General features: G+C 44.9%; 1 protein-coding gene across 2 annotated transcripts in view; it reads left to right on the top strand.

The window, feature by feature from the left end:
- Nucleotides 1–22,852, top strand: part of CUNH10orf90 (chromosome unknown C10orf90 homolog) — a 63,227-nt gene that overhangs the window by 21,745 nt on the left and 18,630 nt on the right. For both annotated transcript variants that reach the window (XM_071446250.1, XM_071446251.1), the window contains exons 2-3: nucleotides 9,344–9,438; nucleotides 12,194–13,244. In XM_071446250.1, the coding sequence (XP_071302351.1) occupies nucleotides 9,344–9,438; nucleotides 12,194–13,244 (1,146 nt within the window). The remainder of the gene's footprint in view (nucleotides 1–9,343; nucleotides 9,439–12,193; nucleotides 13,245–22,852) is intronic.

The following is a 22,852-nucleotide window of genomic DNA, read 5'->3' as shown; positions in this document are numbered from 1 at the left end:
TAGAGATTTGGTTTTCTGCTTTCCCTTCCAAAGGCAAATTCAGGTAATAATTCACCAACTGGAAAGTTTTACGTGGTGGAATAACTGCAAAGTTCAGCTGTTAGATTTCAAATAGGGGCAAGTCCATGGCAACTGAAATAAATTAGAGGGAGCTGCAAAATATTCTTAAATTTTGCAAAACAAAACTATTTGTCATCACACCAGCGACTTAGAAACTGAACTTTTGAGGCCTCATAGTTATTTAAATCTTGCCTATTGTGTTTTTATCCTGTGAAAGCTGATTTTTTTTATCTTGGTTTTAGCCTCCTGCATCCCCTCTTATCAAGCAGTTTGTGATGTCTGTAATCACAGCAGTTAATGTGAGAGGTTTCCCAGAAAGAAAGAATAATCCCAAGTATAACACAAAAAATGAATGCTTCTATTGTACAAAAGCAACATGAAAAGTCTGTATTCAATCTGGCATGGCTGGAAATCCAGCAAGTTTTGTTTTGTTGTACAAATCGCTCAGTGTCAAATTTGGCTCCTGAACATCCCATTTCTTTGTTTTGGAAACAAAATGGGAGTGATAGAGATGTGGGCTGGAGTCACTCCTTTGATACTTCCACAAAAACATCTGTACCCACGGCACACATCATTTTCTGGAGTCACTGCTGTTTTAAGAGTATTAAAAGAAAAAAAAAATCAATAAATACCATTGTTACGCCAAAGCATCTCAAAAAAACCCTGCAGCAGGACATAAATTGAGTCATGAAATGCATAACAGGCAGCACACTTGTCCTCTCTGAATTTCTCTTTCAAAAGCAGGTAAATATAAGAATTATTGAATTGGGAGGCTACACAAAAACCTCGAGCTCTTATTATGCACAAGCAGCTCTGGGCAAATGTGTACATTTTGTAATTGCTACCAGTTCTGAGCAACACAGGCAGAATTTTTATTTACAGAATCCATTTGTGCCATCAAACTCTATGCATGTTGTGACCTTTACATAAATACTCATAATAACACTAAAATCACTCTTCATAAATATAATTTTTTGGCTGCAGAACTGCTTTGCCTTTGTTTGAGTATGCACTGTATTTGTCATGTTTACAGTCACTTAAGAATTTTCTGGCTGTCTCAGGCATTCCTGGACTTCCAGAAATGGATGTGGTCTCTAAAATGGGGTTGTTTTAATGCCAGGTTGGGAAGGGGATTCTGAGAGGGGTGAAGGAAACCTTCCATCAGCTCTTTATGGAATGTTTCTGCTAATTACCTCTTTGTTCTGAGAGGATATTGGGTGCTCAGGGTCAATTAACCAAATAATATGACAGTAGGTATTAATGAATCTCAGTGCAAGGCTCTGAACCAGGAATTGTCTTCAGAATTCCCTAAAATTAGAAAAAATTTGGTGTTGATGTTGCCTGGACTCACATCCTTTCTTTGTTTCTGTCTCCTGGTTACTTTATTTTCTGTACAAATTTCTGGCACATCCAGTGTTCATATTGAAATATTGAATATTTTTATTCAGGTTGGTCTAATCCAAAAGTCAGCACTACAAATTTCTGACATAAAACAGCCTCCAGTGAGTGCCTTGCTTGAGGTTTTTCCCCTCTCTTGCTTCCCATGCCAGGCCAGTGACACCTCCAGGGCAAAACCCCTCCCTGGGATCCCTGACCCCACTGAAGGATTTGGTTAAAGAAATATCAGCAGTTTCCCAAAAGAATAAAATGGTCACCAATCAGGAATTTGGCAAGGAACCTCCTTTGGTGTGTGCACCTCATACAGGAACCAGAATTTCCCAGGATCTCCTAAAGAGGATTCCTTTTCTCTGAGCAGAATTTTGGGGGGTTTTTTGTTGTTCCTGCTCCTCTCACTGCTTTGCCAAATCCTTTAGAAAAATGTGTCCAAACTATAGAAACATATCTATGTCCCAGGATCATGGTGAGATGTATGGATAATATTGGATTGCCCAACAGCACATCACTGAAAATTAAAAAAAAAAAGGAATAAAGAAAGAAAACTTGAAGGAGAAAGGGAAAAGGGAGAAAGTGAAGAATTTTCTTAATTTTGTCTGTGTAATGGATGTGCTGGGGGTGATCCCTGTCTTTTTATATTATTAATTGGAGATAAAGAGCAACAGCAATGTATAATGGAAACACAATATTTTTTCACTTATGCATGGGTTTGAAGATCTAATTCCTGTGCTCTTTCCAGCCCCCTGAAGAGCACCTTGCTTCTAATAGCACAGATAATGAGACATTCATGACTTGTGGCTTTTTGATAGCAGACCAGAACCCATTTGTCCCTTCCATGGTGGATCCTGTAATCATCTCTGCAGGCAGCCAGCACAGCTCCAAGGTGTGCAAGCAGGGAGAGATAATTCACTTATCAAATCTCACTTGTAACAGAAGAAAATCCATCCTGACATGTTAAAAAAAACAACAACAAAGAAAACTTTTCTATTTTGTTTACACAATGACTCCTTTTCAGGCTGCAATGATTTCAGGCTGTTAGGCTCGCTCTGATTTGAAAGCCTTCCCCACCAAGCTGCCTTAAAACACCATCATTTGGTGCCACTGTGTTCAAGTGCTTTCTTTTGTGGCAGAGTGCTTGTTTGTGTTGGTTTGGCTTTTTTCATGACAAGAGAGGTTTCAAGGAAAGGGCTGGAGCTGCTTTCCCTGCTTTGAGCCCGTGATGCTGTTTGACCCCTGCTGTGAGGATGTGCAGGTGACACAGGAATTAGATCTTCAAACCCATGCATAAGTGGAAAAAAAAGGTGTTTTCATGATGCATTGCTGTTATTCTTTATCTCCAATTAATAATATAAAGACAGAGATCACCCCCAGCACATCCATCACACAGACAAAATTAAGAAAATTCTTCACTTTCTCCCTTTTCCCTTTCTCCTCCAAGTTTTCTTTCTTTATTCCCTTTGTAAGTTCAGCAAAGATGCTCTGAAAGGACTGAGGGACTGTCCCTCTGTTGTCCTCTCCTGAGGAGCACATCCTGTGTGGTTTTTAGTGTGTTTGAGCTGTCAGGATGACTCCCTGTTCCCCTTAAGCATCCTGGTGAAAATTCCTTACACCAAGGCTGCTAAATGTGAAATCCTGCAGAGATTATCAGTGTAGCCCCTCCCCTCTTCCTTGAATTTAACATCACTTCTGGAGGCTCAGGAGAATGTCTGGGAAGAACAACCAGAGAAGCTTCCTGGATCCCTGCAAGTGTCCAAGGCCAGGTTGGAAGGGGCTTGGAGCAGCCTGGGATAGTTGAAGGTGTCCCTGCCCTTGATCTTAAGGTCCCTTCCAACCCAAACCATTCCATGTGCCTGTGTCAAGGCTTGCTGGAGACACAGCACTCTCTCCTCTAGCAACTAAACACATTTTTTGGTAAATTCCCTATAAATCAATTTGACACCAGCAAGGACTCTGACAAAAGGTGGAATTTTCAGCATTCGTGTCTCTACTTTTCATACCAGGAATGTGAACTTTAGCTTTGCTGCTCAGTTTTATTTCAGGTGACACCAGGCTCTGCAGTTTTATGATATCCTCTCTTTATGACACATGAAGAAGAGCAGAAGACACAGGTTTGGTTCCGGTGCTCATTCCAGCTTGGCTTTCATCTCTGATGTATCCACCACGTCTGGGAGGATTTTTTTGATGACTCACCTCAGATCTGAAGGTGCAAACCATGATCACTCCCAGCCCTTACTGAGCAGGGAGCCTGATGAATCTTTAACCACGACACTTCTTTTTCCTCCAGGCTTCCACAGGTATTTGAATTTTAAAAAGCCACGAGGAAATTTAAACAGTTCTAATGTTTTAAACAGAGTCGAGTATAAATTACTTCCTCCAGTAAGAGTAATACAAAGGAAGAAAAGGCCTTAAAAAAAATGTTTAAGTGAGACACTGTGTTAACAGAGGGATTGCTCTGATACCCCACCCTGCAGCTAAGCCATCCCTGTCCTTTAGCTCCCAGGTGCTAAGTGGGGAATTTGAGGAATTTTTGGGAATTTTTGAGTGCTGTAGGGATCCTGCTGCCATGGACATGAGTGGGAGCCCAATTCCCCTCACCAGTCTCATGGATGTTGAGCTAAGATCAACAAAAAAGGTAATTTTTTTTGTAAAGTGGAGAAGTTACCTCTTTTCATAGCAGTGTGTGTGTTCTGCAGTGCTGTTTGATGGTGTTTTCAGGGAAGCACTGGAGGTTCCTGGAGGCTCCAGAGTTCACTGTGAGGTGATGCTGATGGCTCAGAGGGGACAGGGGACGTGGTCAGTGCAGAGCAAGCAGGGCTTGGAGCAGAGCAAGGGAGACCAGAAGTGCTGACACACATTTGAGATTTGTCAGCATGTGAACAGTAAGTGACTAAAATATGCCACTTTCCTGACAAAAACTGGGGATGAGGCCAGGGCCAGTGGTCTAAAGTCATTCCAGCTCTGCCTCGTGTCACTCTGGGTGTCAATCACAGAATGCTTGAAGTTGGAAAAGCTCTGAAATCATCGAGTCCAACCATTCCCCCTGCACTGCCAATGTCACCCCTAAGCCATGTCCCCAAGCGCCACCTCCACAAGATTTCTGAACATCTCCAGGGGTGGTGATACTGCTACTTGCCCAGGCAGACTGTTCCAACTCTTGAAAACCCTTTTGGTGAAGGAATTTTCCCCAATATCCCCCTGAGGCTGCCCAGGCCCAGCCTGAGGCCGTTCCCTCTGCTCCTGTCCCTGTGCCCTGGAGCAGAGCCCGACCCCCCCGGCTGTGCCCTCCTGGCAGGAGCTGTGCAGAGCCACAAGGGCCCCTGAGCCTCCTTTGCTCCAGGCTCAGCCCCTGCCCAGCTCCTCAGGGATTCTGCAGCCCCTGCCCAGCTCCCTCAGGGATTCTGCAGCCCCTGCCCGGCTCCCTCAGGGATTCTGCAGCCCCTGCCCAGCTCCCTCAGGGATTCTGCAGCCCCTGCCCAGCTCCCTCAGGGATTCTGCAGCCCCTGCCCAGCTCCCTCAGGGATTCTGCAGCCCCTGCCCAGCTCCCTCAGGGATTCTCCAGGCCCTTCCCAGCTCCCTCAGGGATTCTGCAGCCCCTTCCCAGTTCCCTCAGGGATTCTGCAGCCCCTGCCCAGCTCCCTCAGGGATTCTGCAGCCCCTTCCCAGCTCCCTCAGGGATTCTGCAGCCCCTGCCCAGCTCCCTCAGGGATTCTCCAGCCCCTTCCCAGCCCCCTCAGGGATTCTCCAGCCCCCTCCCAGCTCCATTCCCTTCCCTGGACACCCTCCAGCCCCTCAATGTCCTTCTCACTCCTGGTTTGTCATCAAACAGTGTCCCCCAGCCTGGCAAAGACCTGAACCACTGGGAAATCAGCATTTTCCATGGTTTTTATGTGAGTCCCAGGTTTTGCACAAAACCTGAGCTGGCTCTGTGTGGGGCTGTCCTGGGCCTGCCAAACATTCCCAGGCCGTGATTCCTCAGCAGCTCCCTCACCTTTGCCATCGATCTGGGCTTCAGCAGCTGATTTACAAGCAGATCTTTGCTGAGCCATTATCTGAGGCAGCTGCCAGTTGGCCCGAGGCAGGATCCAGGCACTCCAGACGAGGGGGGAGAATCGGTTCCAGCTGCACTCTGTGATTAGGAAAACCCTGGGCTGCAGCCGGATGTCCAGATGCCTCACAGAATTCACAGAATTCACAGAATCACTGGGTTGGAAGAGACCTTCAAGATCATCGAGTCCAGCCCATCCCCAACAGCTCAACTCAACCCTGGCACCGAGTGCCACATCCAGGCTTTGTTAAACACACCCAGGGATGGGGACTCCAGCACCTCCCTGGGCAGCCATTCCAGAGCTTTATCACCTTTCTGTGAAAAACTTTTTCCTGCTATCCAACCTGTATTTCCCTTGAGGCTGTGTGCTCTGGTTGTGTCAGTGCTGCTGGAGAAAGAGCCCAGCCCCAGCTGAGCACAGGCACCTTTCAGAAGCTGCAGAGAGCGATGAGGGCAGCCCTGAGTCTCCTTTCCTCCAGGCTGAGCACCCCCAGCTCCCTCACCAAGGAATGCAGCATTTGGTTCAACAAACAGGATTTGTGAGGGGAGAAAATTAAGAAGAGTGAAGATGTCACAGGACAGAGGTCATGTGCAAGCAGTTGCTCCTCTGTTCCCCATGGCCTCTCCCATTTTTAATTGATTGTGGTGGGAAGGGAAGGTCTGGGGAGATTAAACCAATCCTCAGGATTTCAGCTTGGAGTGAAATAAGTTTCTCCTGCTCCCCACAGAGACAGAAAGTACTTGAAATGCCATTTCTTTCATGTTTTCACACCAGGGAAAAAGTGAACTTTGCATTTTGTTGTGTAACAAGGGTTCCAGGGCAATGTGTTTTGTCAGCAGTGAGCATTTGAATGCTCAGTGTGGGACATGTCTCAGCTAAAGCCTTGTACTCCCTGTAGTGCCTTCATTGCAAACACAGATTCAAGCTCTTTTTAAAGGTTTGGGGTTTTTGGGTTTTTTTGCTTGTTCTCCTAACATGAATTAACAAACGTGAAGCTTCCAACGATAGATTTAATAATACTGTGATAAATGCCAGTGCTTTTGCCACCAATGCCATTTAATCTGCCTCAGCAAATACATTCAATGAGTTGCCAAAAGTTTGAGTGTTTTCCAGCTGTAGGATTCATATAGCAATATGAGAATGTCCTTGCACAGGATAGGGTACAAAAGGCAATGCAAAACTCCACTGTGGATGATTTAGCTAAAGAAATAAATATTTCCTCTTCTTCTTCTCATCTCAATTCTTCCTGCCTCTTCTGCTCCAGAAACAGCTACTTTTTAAAGTTAGGCATAAATTTACCAATCTGTTCCAAGGGATCTGTGGGATATTGGAAGGTTGTACCCACAGATTATTGCTAATCATGGGAGGTTACTTGGATAAGAATAATTTGCCTGTTCTGTGCAATCTGCTGTGTGGACTTTGACAACTTGCTCTTCTTCAACCCTGTAGTCCTCAGTCTTTCTCTGGTGCTGGAAATGCATTTGAATGAAATTCATGGAAGAATGAGCCAGTGGGATCTGATTTATCCCTGGACTGCCTCTGGATTTCCTTGTGCACCAGTTGAGATTCAGAAGTTGATGATCTCCTGTTGTAGTTTCCTCCTTAATCTGAGAACTGTGAGGTTTTTACTGCAAAGCCTTTCAGGAAAATATTGATAACTTAGTGGAAGTTGTTGCTTTAATTACATAGGGGTTTTTATGAAATTTCTATTAATGTGCTACTCAATCCAAGATTTTCTTCTTTACCCTTCTCTGCAGGTTATTCCCTATTTAATTGCTTTAAAAAATAAATAAGAGCACGCATGGCTGTTCTTCACCATGAAGGTGCCCACGTGTGATTCACCACAGGTGATACACAGAAAATAACCTTTCCATGAGGCTTCCCCAGCAGCAGAGGAGGATTTTGTCCTTGGATCCTGTGCTCCTCACTGTGCACCATGGCAGGGTGAGGAGCTGGCTCCAAGGCATCTCACCTGTGTTTGGTGCCAGCAGTTTCCAGTGCTAGACCAGGTTCCCTGCCTTTGCACTGATGGCAACCCAGCATTATTCCTTTGCCAAAAACCATGGAGTGAGCCCTCTGCTCTGCCTGTTTGCTGGATTCTGGTTTTGCCCACACTGTGGCTAATGAGTCCAGCTGTTTGCTCTGTGGCTCTGGACTCTGTTGCTCAATGACAAAAACAAACCTCTTCCTTCACGCCAACTATGGACATACATGGTGGCATCTTGGAGATATGCTAGGGAAGTGTTAAAGTATATTTTAGTGTACCTTATTAAAACAAAAACTCATCAAACACCTTCTAAATGTTGTGGTGGGACTAAAGATTTCTTGAGGGATAGATATGATATTTTCCTCCTCTTGCCCTTCACCCAAGGAGATGAATTCTGTTGTGGTGGGCATGGTTTAATAAACAGTTCCTAAAGTGGAGATGATTTATATTCCTTTGTTAATATAATGTAACACATAAACTGAAATTCTGCTTAGCAAAAAATTTTCTCCTGTGGCAGCCTGCCTGGGTGGAAGAAAAATAATACAAAAGGTCTTACCAGTGGTGTGACATGTTGCTGTAAAACAACAGCCAGGAACATCAAGAGATTTCAGTCCAAATGGAGAATTTCTGAAAATTAATTTTGGATGCTTAATACAAACTAGAAAGTAACGTAATTTCTGGCAAAACAGTTGACAACAGACGTAATGCATCAGTGCAATAGCCCAGACTGTGTTAAATGGAAATTAGCTCCATGCAAAAAGCTGCAGAGAGGGAATAGTGCTTGCAGAAAACAGCCCGTGACAAAAGCAGAGGTTGAGGTGCTGATGGAACAGTTATCACTGAACTGGGAATGTTGTGATGTAATAGAATTTGTGGAAATGGTTTGGAATCACTGCAGATCTTTAAATGTGAAAGTTACTCAGTGCCAGTGAAATCCAGCTCATTGCTGGGCTGTCTGTGCTCCCCATTCTGCAGAGGGCACAGAAAGGGTGTTTGTTGAAATCTGTGGGAAATGGAAAGACAGAAACTTCCACAGACACTGAAGGGTTTGATCTGCAGCCTTGGAAGAAGCTTGGATTGATGTAAAAATACAATACACAGATATTAAGCAGAAAAATCATAAACTCATATTTCTATAGTTGTAAGTAAGAATATGCCTGAAGTAAGTGAGAAACTGCACTGATAAGATGGTGAAGGGTTTATAATGTAGGGGTGGGGTTGTGTGGAATAAACTGAGAGTTCAGGAGTTAGAACAGAAGCAGATGTGTGCCTGTGAGACAGAAGCCCATTGGAGAAAAGTATCCAGAGTGAAGCAGAAGTGAGTAAAGGTGATGGGTCAGAAAAGCAAAATAAACCCTGTGGCACCTGTCCATTGGCTTAGAAAGTTCTAGAGTGCCTTGTAACAAAGAACTCGTGACTGCTCTTGAGCTATGGCTGAATGCTTGCTCCTCTGAAATCTCACAGCCTCTAAGACTGATGTTTGTCTGAGCAATAAATCCTTCTTAGCCCAGCTGTGGTCCCATCCCTTAATTAATGCAGGATTATAATAGAAATCCACATTTCCCAGGTTCCCCAGGCCCTCCACAGTCATGCCCAAAGCCATGGAAATCAAAGGCAGAGATAGTGCAGCTTTGGATCAGCCCTGGACACAGTGTGGGACTGTCCAAGTCCCAGCAATAGAATCCCAGGGTTTTTCCAGAGCCTCTTCTATGCAGGGGGAGAAACAAATCCCAGGGCAATCAGATCATTTCCAGGACTCCTTCCCTCCTTCTGCACTCCATTTAAAAGCACATTTTCTAACTCATCTCCTCCAAAACACTGACAATAATGTTCTTTTCTCTGTGTTTTTCCCCAGGGGTGACACAAAAGCGCTGGGGCCCTGATGGTCAGAGGACATGCACAGGCCTTCAGCAGGAGAGTGGTGTGTGGAGAAAATCCAGCCCTTCCAAGGTAAAATAAATAAATTCTGTTTGGGGAGCAGTCAGCAGAATGCAGGAGGGTTTAAAAAACAATCACTGATTGCTGAGCAGTATGTTTGGACTTGGTTTTGTTTAGCTAAGCTTAGCTTAGGCAGCAGAAAAGCCAAATATAACGATGGCTAAGTGTTGTGATTCTGTGTGCTCTTGGTGACAGGGAAAAATGGCATGTTTTGTTGAGGAAAAGAAGTTGTAAAAAACCCCCCACGAGGCTAAATCAAGCAATATCCCAAATATCAGTACAGTCTGCCTGATATGTCCTCAGGACAAAGCCTGAGGTTTTCAGCTCACCACAATTACTTTGTGTATGTGTGGATATTTTTTTCACAAGATGCAGTGAAGCTTGAAAGCTCCCAACGAGCACAGGATCAGCTGGGCAAACTTTAAAGATCCAATTCTTTGCTAAAGATTGAGAGGAGGAAATAATACATATTTTCAACAGAAAAAAGGAAAAGTAAATTATTTAAAATATTGGCACAGGAGTTTGTAGCTAATCAGGAGCGTTTCTGACATGCCTTTGGACTCTTGCAGGATGTCTCCATCTGTGCAGCCCTCAACAAAAGAAATAAATGTCAAATTAACTACTGGAGCATGAGAGATGCATCCAAAATAAAGTCTCTCAAGGAACATTCTTCTTTGGTGCCCTGTAGAAATCTGGGGGAGCTTGAGAGTTTTGGAAAGCATGCAAAGGTCTTAAACCTGTAGGTAGAAGTAAATGAAGTGAAGAAAATATGAGGCAAATGTTGTTAGAAACCATGAAAGAAACAGAGGAGGAAGAAAATGCTTTCCCTGAGGCTGTGAAATTATTGAATTGTCCAAACCACAGGCAGCTGGTTTAAAGAGTTGATAAAATTTATCTGGATTTCACCTCGTTAATAAACTCTTGATCTACCTCTGCCCATCTGGGTTCCCAAGAGGCTCCTTCCCAAGGGATACAAAGGAGCTGTTTCAGGTGGTGTTTTCCTGCATGGAGGAAGAATAGAGGGGTGGTTTAATAGGAGCTCAGAATCATGGAATGGTTTGAATTGGAAGAGTCCTTAAAGATCATCTCCCCATAGGCTCCAGTGTGGTGTCACTCTGATGCCTTGTGCAGGCTGCCCTAGAACAGAGGCTGGACAGAGCTAAAGAATAAAGCAGGGATTTATTCAAAGCATCTCCTCCATGGATCCACCTTGGGCAGCACCAGAGCCCAGCCAGGCCTGCACCCAAGATGAACCAAAATGGCCCCAAAATGCACGGCCGGGCACGGGCTCTGTCCCTGGGATCAGTTCTGCTCCATTTGCATCTTGCAGTTCATTGTCCCATTCCAGCTTTAGCCCCTGCAGTCCCACCCTGCTTGTTTTTCTCTCTCCAGCCCACGGGGCTTGTGCTCCTGGGCTGAGATTTGGATCATTTGTCCTTGGTGCCCAGCTGGAGCAGGAATTGTTTTGTCTCCCTGCTCTGGGCACAGAGCTCACCAACCCTTAATATGAAGCTCAGAAGTGCACATTAAAGCAGCACAGAATCTGAAACATAGAAAAGCTGAAACCTGAGGCATCATTTTCCCCTTCCTGAGCAGGGTGACCATGGCACCAGGAAGGTCATAGCGCTGTCACCCTCACAATCCTCCTGGAGGAAGAACAGTATCGTGTTTTGTGAAGCCCTTGTTGAGTCCTGGCATTGATTATCAGGTGATAGAGACACTCAGCTAGGATTGGGGTGAATTCCCAATAAGCAGGAGTTGATGGCACCTAAACACAGAATGGGCTTTCTTTAGGAAGCTAATCCTCAGATCCTGCATGCCAATTCAATGTTGTGTTTGGATTTTTTTTTTTGTTTTCTATTAGGATCAAGGGATCTGGGAACACAGGGCAGGAGCAATCTAATCAGCCAATTTACAGCAGCAATGAGATTAGGCCAGATGCTTTATTGCATGGGACTTATGTGCCCAATGGGGTAGATAATAACAACAGGAGGCTTTAAACTCAGGTTAACTCTGTCAGAGAGCTGGAACATAAAAGCACCTCCTTTGTCACCTCAAGGGAAGTAAGGTGTGGTCTACCAAGATGGATGTTTCCTGTCATATATGGAAAAATTAATCTGGGCCACTCTGGGTCTCTGGGCCACTGTCAATCAATCTTGTGCATATGTGTTTGTACATTGTTGGCAGATGTCGCCAGGGAATCATAAGAAAGAGAGAACTAATTAATTAAAATAGTGCTCAGAGCCCTTGTGAGTAACTATCAGTTTTTTGGGAGTTTTTCATGCCTATAACTGGTGAGGTCGTAAAGCTGTCATGCCCATGGTGCCCACATGTCTTTTGCAGCATGTGATGTCACAGGGCAGTGATCCATAATATACTTAAATGCTTTCTAAATTCCAGCAGATCATCATGAAAGATGAATTTATAGTCTGCAACTGGCAACTGTCTTTGCCATGTCCATTTTTAAACAGCCTCCAATCCCATCCATGGTCATGAGTTAAGTACTCAAAATAATACTATGGAATACAGGTTTTAAATTTTAATATTTTTCCCTTCACCAGAGTGATAAAGTTTTCATTGAAGCCTCCCAGACAATTCAGAGCTGATTTCAAGAGCGTGCATTTTTAAATGACAAAAAAGTTATTATGAATAGAAAGGTAACAAGAGATCTTGAACAAAACTGTCTGCTGTGATAGATGGTGGACAAGAAACAGTTGCACACAGGATATTGGGGTATGGTGATAACTGGGAATCTTTTCATTTGCAGGAATCTCTGCCTTCCCAAAACACGACATTGGTTTCACCAGTAATCATTGCACAGATTGATGAGGAGAAGCCCTCTGTGCCTATGCAGGCCCTGCTCCCCCAGCCCAGAGCTCATCACACAGAGCCATCCTTGCCCAACCAGGGGCCAGCCATCGTTAGCAGAACATTTCTGGTGCTTCCCAGCCGCTTAGAGATCCAGGCATCCTTAGAAGACACCATGTCACCGTCGGACTCTCCCAGCCCGAAGCAGTGTCCAGGCCAGCAGAGAGGCTTTGCCTCCATCACTGTCACAGCCAGGCGTGTTCCTGTGGGCTCTGGGCAGCTGGCAGGTGGCCCTGGGGTTGGCCAGGAGCCCAGCTCCGTGTCCCCCGCGCCCAGCACAGTCCCCGCTCTCCTCGAGCGCTGGCCTCCCCCAGCCCACGCAAACCAACCTCCTTTAAAGGCTCCCAAGTCTTGCTCAAGATTAGGTGAAGAACCCCAAAAGCAGCTTTTTGACCCTGGAATCAAGGAGGATGGCGTGGGTCTCCAAAGCAGTGATGGGAGGGAGAAAATTCCACCTTCATTCATCTCCTGTGTCCAGCTGCAGGTGTGTGAGCCCTGTCCAAACACCATCTATTATCTGGACAGGTCACTCAGCGTGTGCATTGACCAACCTCGAGTTAAATGCCAAAAATTGTACAGATCCACGTTGTCCTTGAGCCTGAAGTGCAGTTTGTCCGGATTAACAGTAGATGGAGTAGATGGCATAGCTAATGGAGAGCCCATGGAGGAGAGAGCTCCAGGGAAGCTCCCAGGAGCGCACGGGGCTCTGCTCAGATCCCACCTGAGCACAGACTTCACGGGAAATAAGGTAATTAAGGAGGAGAAAACAAAGGAAGGACATTTGGGTCGTAAATACCCTTTGCAAAGTGTCTTTGCCTCGGGACTTCCAGCATTTGTGGATATTCCCAGAGGACCTCACAAGGCAGCAGCAGCAGAGGAAGAGGATGAGCAGCCTGGCAGCCACCACACTGTGTTTTCCCTCCAAATTCCTCATTCAAGCAATGAGGCAGGTAAGTCATTTCCACAAACCTCAGGCTGGTGGAGCAGAGGTTCAGGCTGGAGCAGCCCCACCACAGTGATCCTGTGAGAGCAGATAAGAGCAATTCTCACTTCTGCAGAGGCTCAGGGAGCTAGAGCACAACCCAGAGGTTTCCAGCTCCAGCACTGCCATGAATATTCACCATGGTAGTGATGTGTGTGCTGCTCATCAGCTGAAAGAGAGAAATCCCCCTGTGTTTTCTGCATTAAACCTCTTTTTTTAACCATTTATAACAGTATTTTTTTATTTTTCTCCCAGCAACCTGCAAGTGCTTATCCCCTGAAAATAATTAGGTTTATCTTTGAATAAGGGCTGAATTTCAAGGTGTGAATTTTAAGAAGGAGATAACTGCACTGAGCATGGTTTTGTGCTCCTTGCAATTAAAAATGATCTTGTTTTCAGCTTTTATTTAGAAGGCTACAGTAATAAGCCCAGGCTTTTATACTTAATGGAACCAGGTAAAAGGTTTGCAAATCTTGAACACGTTTGTTTCCAACCTGTCCAAGCATTTTACAAACATAAAATGTTCTTTGCAGCATTGCTCCTTGGGGAAGGGAGAGAGGCCCTGGGGATTGCTTCCTGCCCAGAGTGGTGCAGTTCCCGCTGCACTGGGATTTCCCAGCACATTTGGATAACCACAGCTGAGTTTATTGCCTTTCCAGGATGGGAAGATTGTCAATGAGTGGAGTCTGTTTTTTACCAAAAGCACAAAGATTAAACTCACCCCCTCTGTCTCCTGCAGCCTTGGGCTACATTTAATTGCAATTACCCTGTTCTTACATGGCCTTTTTGAGCTAAGGGTCAGTGCATGAACACGAGCCACTTCCTAAAGCTCCTTTGTAGCTTCATCCTCCCAGTGTGCCAGTGGAAGGAAACAGAGAGATGAGAAGGCTCACGCTGCCTCGAGGGCTGGGCAAGGTGCAAACTCCCCCGAGTCTCTGCTGCTCTCCCTTTTCCATGCCTGAAATCAGTGGGATTGTTCCTGCAGGGGCAGAGCCTGAGATAAAATATTCCTCTGTTTTCCTAAGCATAATCCAGGCTGTGTGGTGTTGGAGAGGAGAAGAACAATGGGGAGCAGGAGAGGGAAGATGCCAACCAGTGCTAAGAGGTTTGGGATGGAACTACAAAGGGATGGCACCAGCAAATGCAACACTTCATTGTATACATCCTAATTTTAAATATTAAGGAATATCACTCCATGGGGAATGTGTTGTATTCAAGGCTTTGTTCAACACCATCTAAGGTTTCTCTCTGATAAAGCAGATTTAAAACTGAGCATTCCCTGGACTTAGTGATGCCATGGTGGCATGGAAGAACCACTTTTACTAGAAATAATTAGAAAGTGAATTGAGAGGCTGCTCATGGTTCCACAGTTCTACTGAAAGGAGGAAATAAGTGAAGTAAGGAGCTGAGAAATACTGGTTTGTGATAAAGGACTTCCACCATTTGTGTACACAAGACTATAGGTGTAAATAAACATGGGAAGTGTTACCTTTTAACTGCTTCCACCTTTTGTGTGTGCCATAATGTAGAATGTAAAGATATACATTTCTCCTGCTCAGACCCTTTGTAATGTGTAAGGAGGTGTTTATCAGCTTACTACAACTTTCCTGTGTGAAATTTGAATAAACAACCAGAATAATGCTCCAAAACAACAGCAGGATAATCCAAGTAATGAGCTCGTCAACCATTAAATGGGACAAACCAGGAGAAACCTGGTGAAATGCATGGGACATCCACACTGGTCCTCAAAATGAGAGGGAATGGTGTGGTTTTAACCTGGGACACATTAAGAGCTGAGCCCTTTTTACTTCTGGACTGGGTGAAGTGAGGAGGAGAAGTATTGCTATGAGATTATCAATCATGGAATCATTTATGTTTGAAAAGACCTTTAAGATCATTCAGTCAAACCAGCCCCCAGCACTGCCAAGGCCACCACTGACCCATGTCCCCAAGTGCCACACCCAAAGGGCTTTTAAATCCCTCTAGGACTGAACAACCTTTTTGGAGAAGAACTTCTATCCCATTCTAGATTCTCAGTTATTTTGGATAGTTTTCTTTCCTCTGCTGTGTACTAATTCAAACCTGTTCCTGTTAGGCTTTGCTCTGCTCCATGTTTATGCAATGAAATGTTTGTGAAATGAAGTGTTTAAAAAGAAAGGAAACCCAGCAAAGAAGGGACAGTGAACAAGTTTTGCCACAGTGTTTGTGCTTTAACTCACTTATCTTATGGATGAGGTAACTGCAGAGAGCACTTTGTCCATTACATTTCTGATGACCCAGAAAGTTGGAGTTTATATTGGTTTGCAGCTGTAGGCAAGAGCTTCCTGCCAGCAGAAATACAAGTGGTAATAACATCACTATGCTGAGAAAAAAAAAAAAAGAAAAATTACTTTCAAGGCTACACTTCTCTGTATGAAATCTGTAAATGCAGTTTGCAGGATGTATTGGTTGCTTTATTAGGATCTGAGTTGGAAGGAGCACCCAAATACTTCTCTGCTTTACAGGTGCTGGGGCTGGGTTTGCTGTTTCCTCTAGGCCCAGTTAAGTGTCTTTTTCCTAATCTTTTGTGTGACTTCACTGCAGTAATGATGACTCTACTTACTGTATTACTCATATTATTTCATGTCCAAATCCAACTGTTCAGGACTTGGCTTTACATAGACCTGGATAACTTAATCTAAGGCCCTTCTTTCAGCAGGAGGCTGGGCCAGGTAATCTCCAGAGTTATATATTTCCACCATATGAAAAGGATGCTTTAGGATTATTAATGAAATGTAAATCTTGGGCTCTGCTTGTGGATGGGAATTACACTTGGAAATCCAAATCTCTGGGACTCGGAGTTCAAAGCCATGGTTCATGCTAGAGCACCCCAAGGATGGAATATGATATTTCCCCACTGTGGACTCTATCTTCTATTGGCTGCACTGCTTTGGGCCTTTACTTCCATTATCTGGCAAGAAATGGGATTGTAAGGGCTGGAAAATCCATGTTATACATGAAGTCAGACTTGAACCGTGGGAGGACAGAGCCATGGGACAGAATTGGGTTTATTTTTAGTGAGTGGCCAACATTCCCATCCCTTGGGCAGCTGCAGGAACGTGTGAAGGGTCCCACTGGGGGCCACACGAGCCACCCACCTCAGAGATGTGGCCAAGGGCCAGCCCAGGCCAAGCTCCACGAGGTGCCTGCCACGGGTGATGGATGTGCATCACCCTGCCTTTGGTCATGGCTTTTAACAAGCTGTCAGGACTTGCTAACGCTGCTCTTAGGCAATGCTGCAATTTCCTTTCCTGTCTGCAGCTGATGTCTCATAAATACAAGGTAAGTTAGAAATGAAAAGATTAGTCTTGTTTCTGCTGAAGACAGGAACATTTTTAATATTAATTTCTCACCTAGCTTTCATGAAGAATGTATTCCCCATGAATATCTAGTTCTCCATCCATCTTTCACTATCTATTACCCTACTGGGCACTGGGCTGAATTATTAAAAAGGAGAAAAAAGAAGAAAATGGGACAATTTTAAAATCTTTTTGACCCCTTGATTAAACAATATCATCACTTTTCTAGGGAAGATTATGAATGCCAACATCTAAATTTATCCATTTGAGCTTAGATAGCAGGAAACTTCACGCCTGAGCGCCTTCACACATCTCAGCTATTTTCTAAACCAGAATATTTCCTGCTTACCTCTACACTTATGTTCATGTTTTGTTGTCATACCCAAAACTGATGTGGAGAGATATTAAGGAATAACAACTGAGCTGGACAGTGAATCCAGTCTGGATGGTGGGTGCTGTGCTGGATCCCTCTGCCCTGAGCTGAGGTGCAGATGTGCAAAGAGGGTGGGGGGAGATGACAAAAGGGAAAATCATGAATTACATTCTCATGTAAGCCACCCAAAATTAGGGACATCAGGGTTATAAGATAATCATCAGCCCCAGTGTGGCCATAGGACCAGGGCAGTGACAATCCCTGTGCTGGGCACTGCTGAGGGACCTCAGATCCTGGGGTCAGCCTTGGACAAGAGAGACATGGAGGGGCTGGAGGGTGTCCAGGGAAGGGAACAGAGCTGGGAAGGGTCTGGAGGCTCTGAGGGAGTTGGGCAGGGGCTGAGCCTGGAGCAAAGGAGGCTCAGGGGCCCTTGTGGCTCTGCACAGCTCCTGCCAGGAGGGCACAGCCGGGGGGTCGGGCTCTGCTCCAGGGCACAGGGACAGGAGCAGAGGGAACGGCCTCAGGCCGGGCCAGGGCAGGTTTGCGTTGGGTATTGGGGAAAATTCCTTCATGGAAAGGTTTTTCCAGTGGTGGAGTCCCCATCCTGGAGGGATTCAAAAGCCATGTGGAAGTAGCACCTGGGGACGTGGTGGCTGTGGCAGTGCTGGGAATGGTTGGAGCCAAGGCACAGAAGGTTCCAGAGTTCCATCTGGAAGGGTTCCATGGTTCCACACTGCAGTCGGCAGCAGGAGGGGATGGCACACAATGGGTGGCTGTGATGAACGTGCTCAGCAGAGCCCTGGGAGCTCCCCTGCCTCCGGGGTGTCCAGGGCAGCACTCCCAACGTTCCTCTTGGAGAAGTCAGGGATGAAATGCTCGGGAGGGGAGGGACGTGGTCACAGCAGTGAACGAGACACCCCGGACACTCGGTAATGCCAATGCTTGCACCTTTGCCCAAAGAGCATGGCAGGTGACTCAAAAGCATAATTTGCTTAATTAAAACAACCCAAGGCAGTGAGTGGGGAAAACTGAGATGGGATCTGGGCTTTGGGTTTGTTGAATGGCCCCAGATGATTACAGACTTCTGTTTCCTTCTTGAACTTACTCATAACAAGTGCTGAAGTCAGCAGCGTGTTTTTAAGGGGTAAATAACTAAACTTGAATTTGTTTCAAGATCTATTTTAATTTTTTGATGCATGTATGTATATTCCTCCTCAAACTGGGGTAAAATCAGAACAGCTGGTGCTGTGGGACTTTGATAAGCTGCTACCTGCAAAGCAAAAATATATTTTTGTTTTAAATATACACTGAAGAGCTCCAGGTATTTGAGACATTTATGTATCAAGAAAATCTTGCGGGTCACCTTTAAACTAATTTATCAACCTGGTAACAGAATGGGATAATTAGGAAATCTGAAAGCTATGAGTAATATTTACTTTCATTAATGAAATAGTATTTGAAATGCTATGATGAAGGAATGTGGCCTGTTGTTCTCACCTCACCTTCTGTTTATGGGAAAGTGACCATGCAATAAGCCAGAGTACAAGATTTGTACGTGTGTAAAAATAAATATATATATATACATGAACAAGATATAATTAGAGGAAAGCAGTTCCTGACAATATGGAATTTATTGTATAGAAACTTGAGCAGCTCCAGCTGATGCTAATTAACTCTCCACCCTGCAAATGTGTGCAGCAGAACTGGTGGTGAAGACAGGAGAAATATGAAATATGGCACAGGAGATTTTACTTATCTTGCACCTGCTAAGCACAAGGAGCCAAATCTTCAGCTGATGTCAACCAAGTGAAATCTCTGCCTGCAGAGGAGTGACACTGATTTACACCAGCCAGGAATCTGGCTGGGGATGTTACTGACTTGGCATTATGGACACAGCAGCTGGTGCTGACTTGTTAAGAACAAAGGACCACATGCCAAAAAGCCCATTAAAAGGAGCTCCTTTGATGTTTCACTTCATCTGGGATAAATTTAAAATGGAGGAGGCTGTCAATTTTCCTTAGTCTAGACATTCTGTGTCACTGGGTCCGTGTTACGCTGAGGTGTGACCTTCACGTGCTGCATCCCCAGAAAATGAGGATTCAATCATTGCAGGTGTTGAAAACTCGAGTGAGGAACTGCAAATCCTGTTACTCTGGAAGATGCTGCCAGTCTTTGAGACAGACCCCAGCCTGTGTGATGGGCCAGAGCAGTTGCCTCTCTTTGTCTTGGAGCTTTTAATTTCATTTGTAGAAAGAAGGGGATGCCTTGTATTTTCTGGAGGGTCCTTTTGCATTTTTTAGAGTAGCAGCTCTTCAGCTTTGCTCTGTCTCAAAGGCCTGCTGCCTTCCCCATCATCTGGTGGGACAAAGGGTGTAGGAGAAGGAAGGGATCAGCAGGAGGGGTGTGCTTTGATATTCCACTCCTTTAAACTACCTATTTATGAAATCAAAAGACAGATGTGGTGACCTCCTGTCCTGCCATATGGAGGCAAGGCTACCCCTGGAGATTGTGGGCAGTGATGTCAGCAGGGGAGAAGGGTGATGCTCAGGGCTGTGAGAGCCAAATCTGGCATTCAGTGACAACACTGTGATGTCACAGTGACCCTGGCTGAGATCATTTTCCTGTGGAACCAATTGTTCTTTATCAGTTTCTCTGTGGTTTAAGGCAATGAGCAGCCAGAGATGGTTGGATCTTCTTGGGGTTTGTTTCTTTGCAATTTTCTTGTGGATTTTTTTTTGTTTGGTTTTGTGTGATCATAAAATGATTTGACTGGAGTTGAAGTTTCCTTCAGGAAATGCCCTTTGAGGATTAAAGGCTCAATTTTCTGTTATGGGACATAGCAATGAAGCTGTTGGGTAGGAAGGCCATTGTTTCTCTGGAAGACAGAAGGATGTCTGCCCTGTTAATGATGATACAGAACACATTTTTATGAGTGAAACTTGTAAATTAGATTTTCCCAAAGATTTTCACATTGTCTGAAGATCCAAGTTAAAGTTCAACATATGAAAACTGAGGGTTTGTTTCTTCCTCTCTTTTCCATTTTGGATTCCATGATTTAAAGGTCTTTTCCAACCTACACCATTCTATGATTCTGTGACATTTCTGAGCTGTCAGCGTTGGTAAGAATGTGAGACAGTTTGAAGTGAAAGACTAGAGGGTACAAGTCACTCGTTAGCACTCCGGGCCAGCAGCAGGGCTGGAATACCAGAATCATTAAAATAATGATTAAAAGAGATGGGCTCTGTGGACTCAGCGACTGCATTATGCCACTGGAGTAAAGAGCCTCATTTTCCCCTAATTCACACTTGGTTTAAACTAGGAACGACTCTTGTACAGTCTGTGAAATGAATACTTGGCTCAGCCTGGCTGCGGTAAATTATCAGAAGGAGCTGAACTAGGTGCCTCGGACATGATGAGAATTCCAAGTGGCCCAAGCCTTTCTTACCCTGAAAATCACCATTTAAATGTTCTGAATCATCCTGAACACTTTTTTTTCCAAGTCACACTGCATCAGATTGCTCCTTGAGTCACTACAATAGCGTCTGATAGCTTCTAGTATGACGTCCTGGAAATGCAAACATGGATTTTTAACTCGGAGGTTTTGGGTCTGTGGCTGTTACAGGGAATGTCTCGAAAGTACAGCAGTAAATATTTTTTTCCTTTCATCCTCTCCCAGCTCATAGGAGGAGAAAGGGAAAAATGCTAGTAAAATATACAAACACTGTAGCTGAGCAGCTGGATACTGGGAGCTCCCTGGTGTGAGCAGTCACCTCAGATTGTGTGGGTGGGTTATTAGCTGTCCACTCAAATATCCTGCTGCAATTATACCCTCTCACAATCCCAGGTGTAAGGTGATGTCCTGCAGGTGCCAGGCAGGAATGTTGCCTTATCGTTAAGGTTGGAAAAAGTCCTCAAAGATCACCAAGTCCAACACCACCATGTCAACTAAACCAAATCATCAAGTGCCACATCTGCTACTTTTTGGAACACTTCCAGGGATGCTGACTCCACCTGGGAAGTCTGTTTTGGGGTTAACCACTCTGTCAGTGAAGAGATCTTTCCTGCTGCCCAACCTGGACCTGCTCTGGTGCAACTGGAGGCTGTCAAATTGCAGGATTTTCCTGCTGCAACTACTGCAAATCCTCCTTCCACCAAAATTCTCCATGGCAGCCAGACTGGCTGCAGCACATTGGTCCCCATTCCCTCCCTGGAATAAGTGATGTTCCCTTGTTTAACACCAAGGGAGAAGGTCAGTTAATTATTTGCAAAGTGCTTGGAGAAAATAAATTGGCCTTCAGCAGGGAGAGGCTGATTGTTAGGGGCTGGTGATTAGCTGGGTTTGGGATTGTTTGCTCTGAAGCCACTACAATAATTTTGCCCAAAGCCTTCTGTAAACAAGCTGTTTCTTGACATTAAGAAGCTTTTCCTACTTAGGACTGATTATAGGTTTGAAGCCTAACAGCTCTTAGGTACACTTTCTGTTTTAAATGATTACAACTTTCTACAGTCAAATATTAGCTTTTGCCAAAAGAAAGCCTCTTCCTTCTGAGAAATATGGGCACAGCTGTCAACATGGTTTAAAAAAACAACCAGAAAGAGGTAGCTAGGAAAAAGAAAAGGTTTTTTTGCTAGAGATAATTTTTTAATCTAGACTCTTAGCTTGAGGTGTTATTGATATAGCTGAGATAATTAAGCTTTATCTCCATCAGGCAAGGCTGTTTGAAGAAGCATTAATACAGGTGCAATGACACATTCATTGGGAACAATGGGCTGGCTGAGCCTCTCTCCTCAAGCCAGCAAAGTTACCTTGACTTTGGATCTTGACATTTCTGGGAATGGAGCTGAGGACAGGGCCCAGCCCTGCTTCTCAGGATCCAGCCCCAGGTTTTTATTGAAAGGTGAATCAAGACCTTGTTAAACATCACATTTTGAACAGGGAGTGTGGGCAGAGCCACATTACCAGGAATTCAGGTAGTTTCCATGGATGTTAATGCTGAGCAGCAGCTGATGCTGTCTCTTTCAAATGAATCATTTCAGAAGCATCAGGAGGCAGTTTGGGACAAAAGTCTCATTGCTGGTCAGCAGGAATTTTAGTCAAAACACGAATTTTGTGGCACCCCTGGCCAACTGCAGCTCGGTGACTGATCACAAGTGATGCCTTTTCTGAAAAATAAATCCTCCATCCTACCTTGCATCCCTTGACAAACCCTGGCATAACTAATAACGCTGTCATGGCTCTCAGTGTTTCCATTTCTCTGGGTTACCAGGCTGTTGAGATGATGTGCTCTGTTTGCTCACATCTAAGACTGCGTGGCTCAGCTGTGCCAACCCTTGATTCATGATAAGGCCTGGGCCATCAGTCTCTGTCAGACACAGGCTGGAGTCTTGCCTGGGATTATGGATGGCTGCTTGAGGCACGTGTGGGTCTCTACAACTACTGGGTCTAAATCTTGAAAGAGGCAGAAGTTTGTTATATTTGAGGAATGTTCATTCCTGCTCCTCTCTGCTTGGGGTATTGGCAGCATCAGCTCCCAGCACGGAGGTCCGAGAGAGCTCAGCAGCTCAGGATGTGGGGATTTTATTAAATTAAAACAAACCCCCCAGCAGGTGGTCTGCAATGTACAGCTACCTCCAATGCTGATGTCTGATCTCATTAGGGACACACAGGGAATCAGCCCAGTGTCCCCTCCCCAGCCACCTCTCGGGCTGACTTGGTGGCCGGGGAGGATTTGCAGCCCTGCTTCTGCTAAAATGAACTTTGGCCAGTTTCAAAGGAGCACTTTGTCACAAATCATCAAAAATCCACTCTGGAACTCTGGGAAGAGTGTTATATTCAAGGATGAAAAGCTGAATTATCCTGCTGTA

This window comes from Agelaius tricolor, unplaced genomic scaffold, assembly GCF_023055355.1.
Source record: "Agelaius tricolor isolate 1412-34295 unplaced genomic scaffold, bAgeTri1.0.p SCAF_22, whole genome shotgun sequence".
NCBI classification, from domain to species: domain Eukaryota; kingdom Metazoa; phylum Chordata; class Aves; order Passeriformes; family Icteridae; genus Agelaius; species Agelaius tricolor.
The sequence above is the reverse complement of the archived record's forward strand: the minus strand, read 5'-3'. Positions and strand labels throughout refer to the sequence as shown.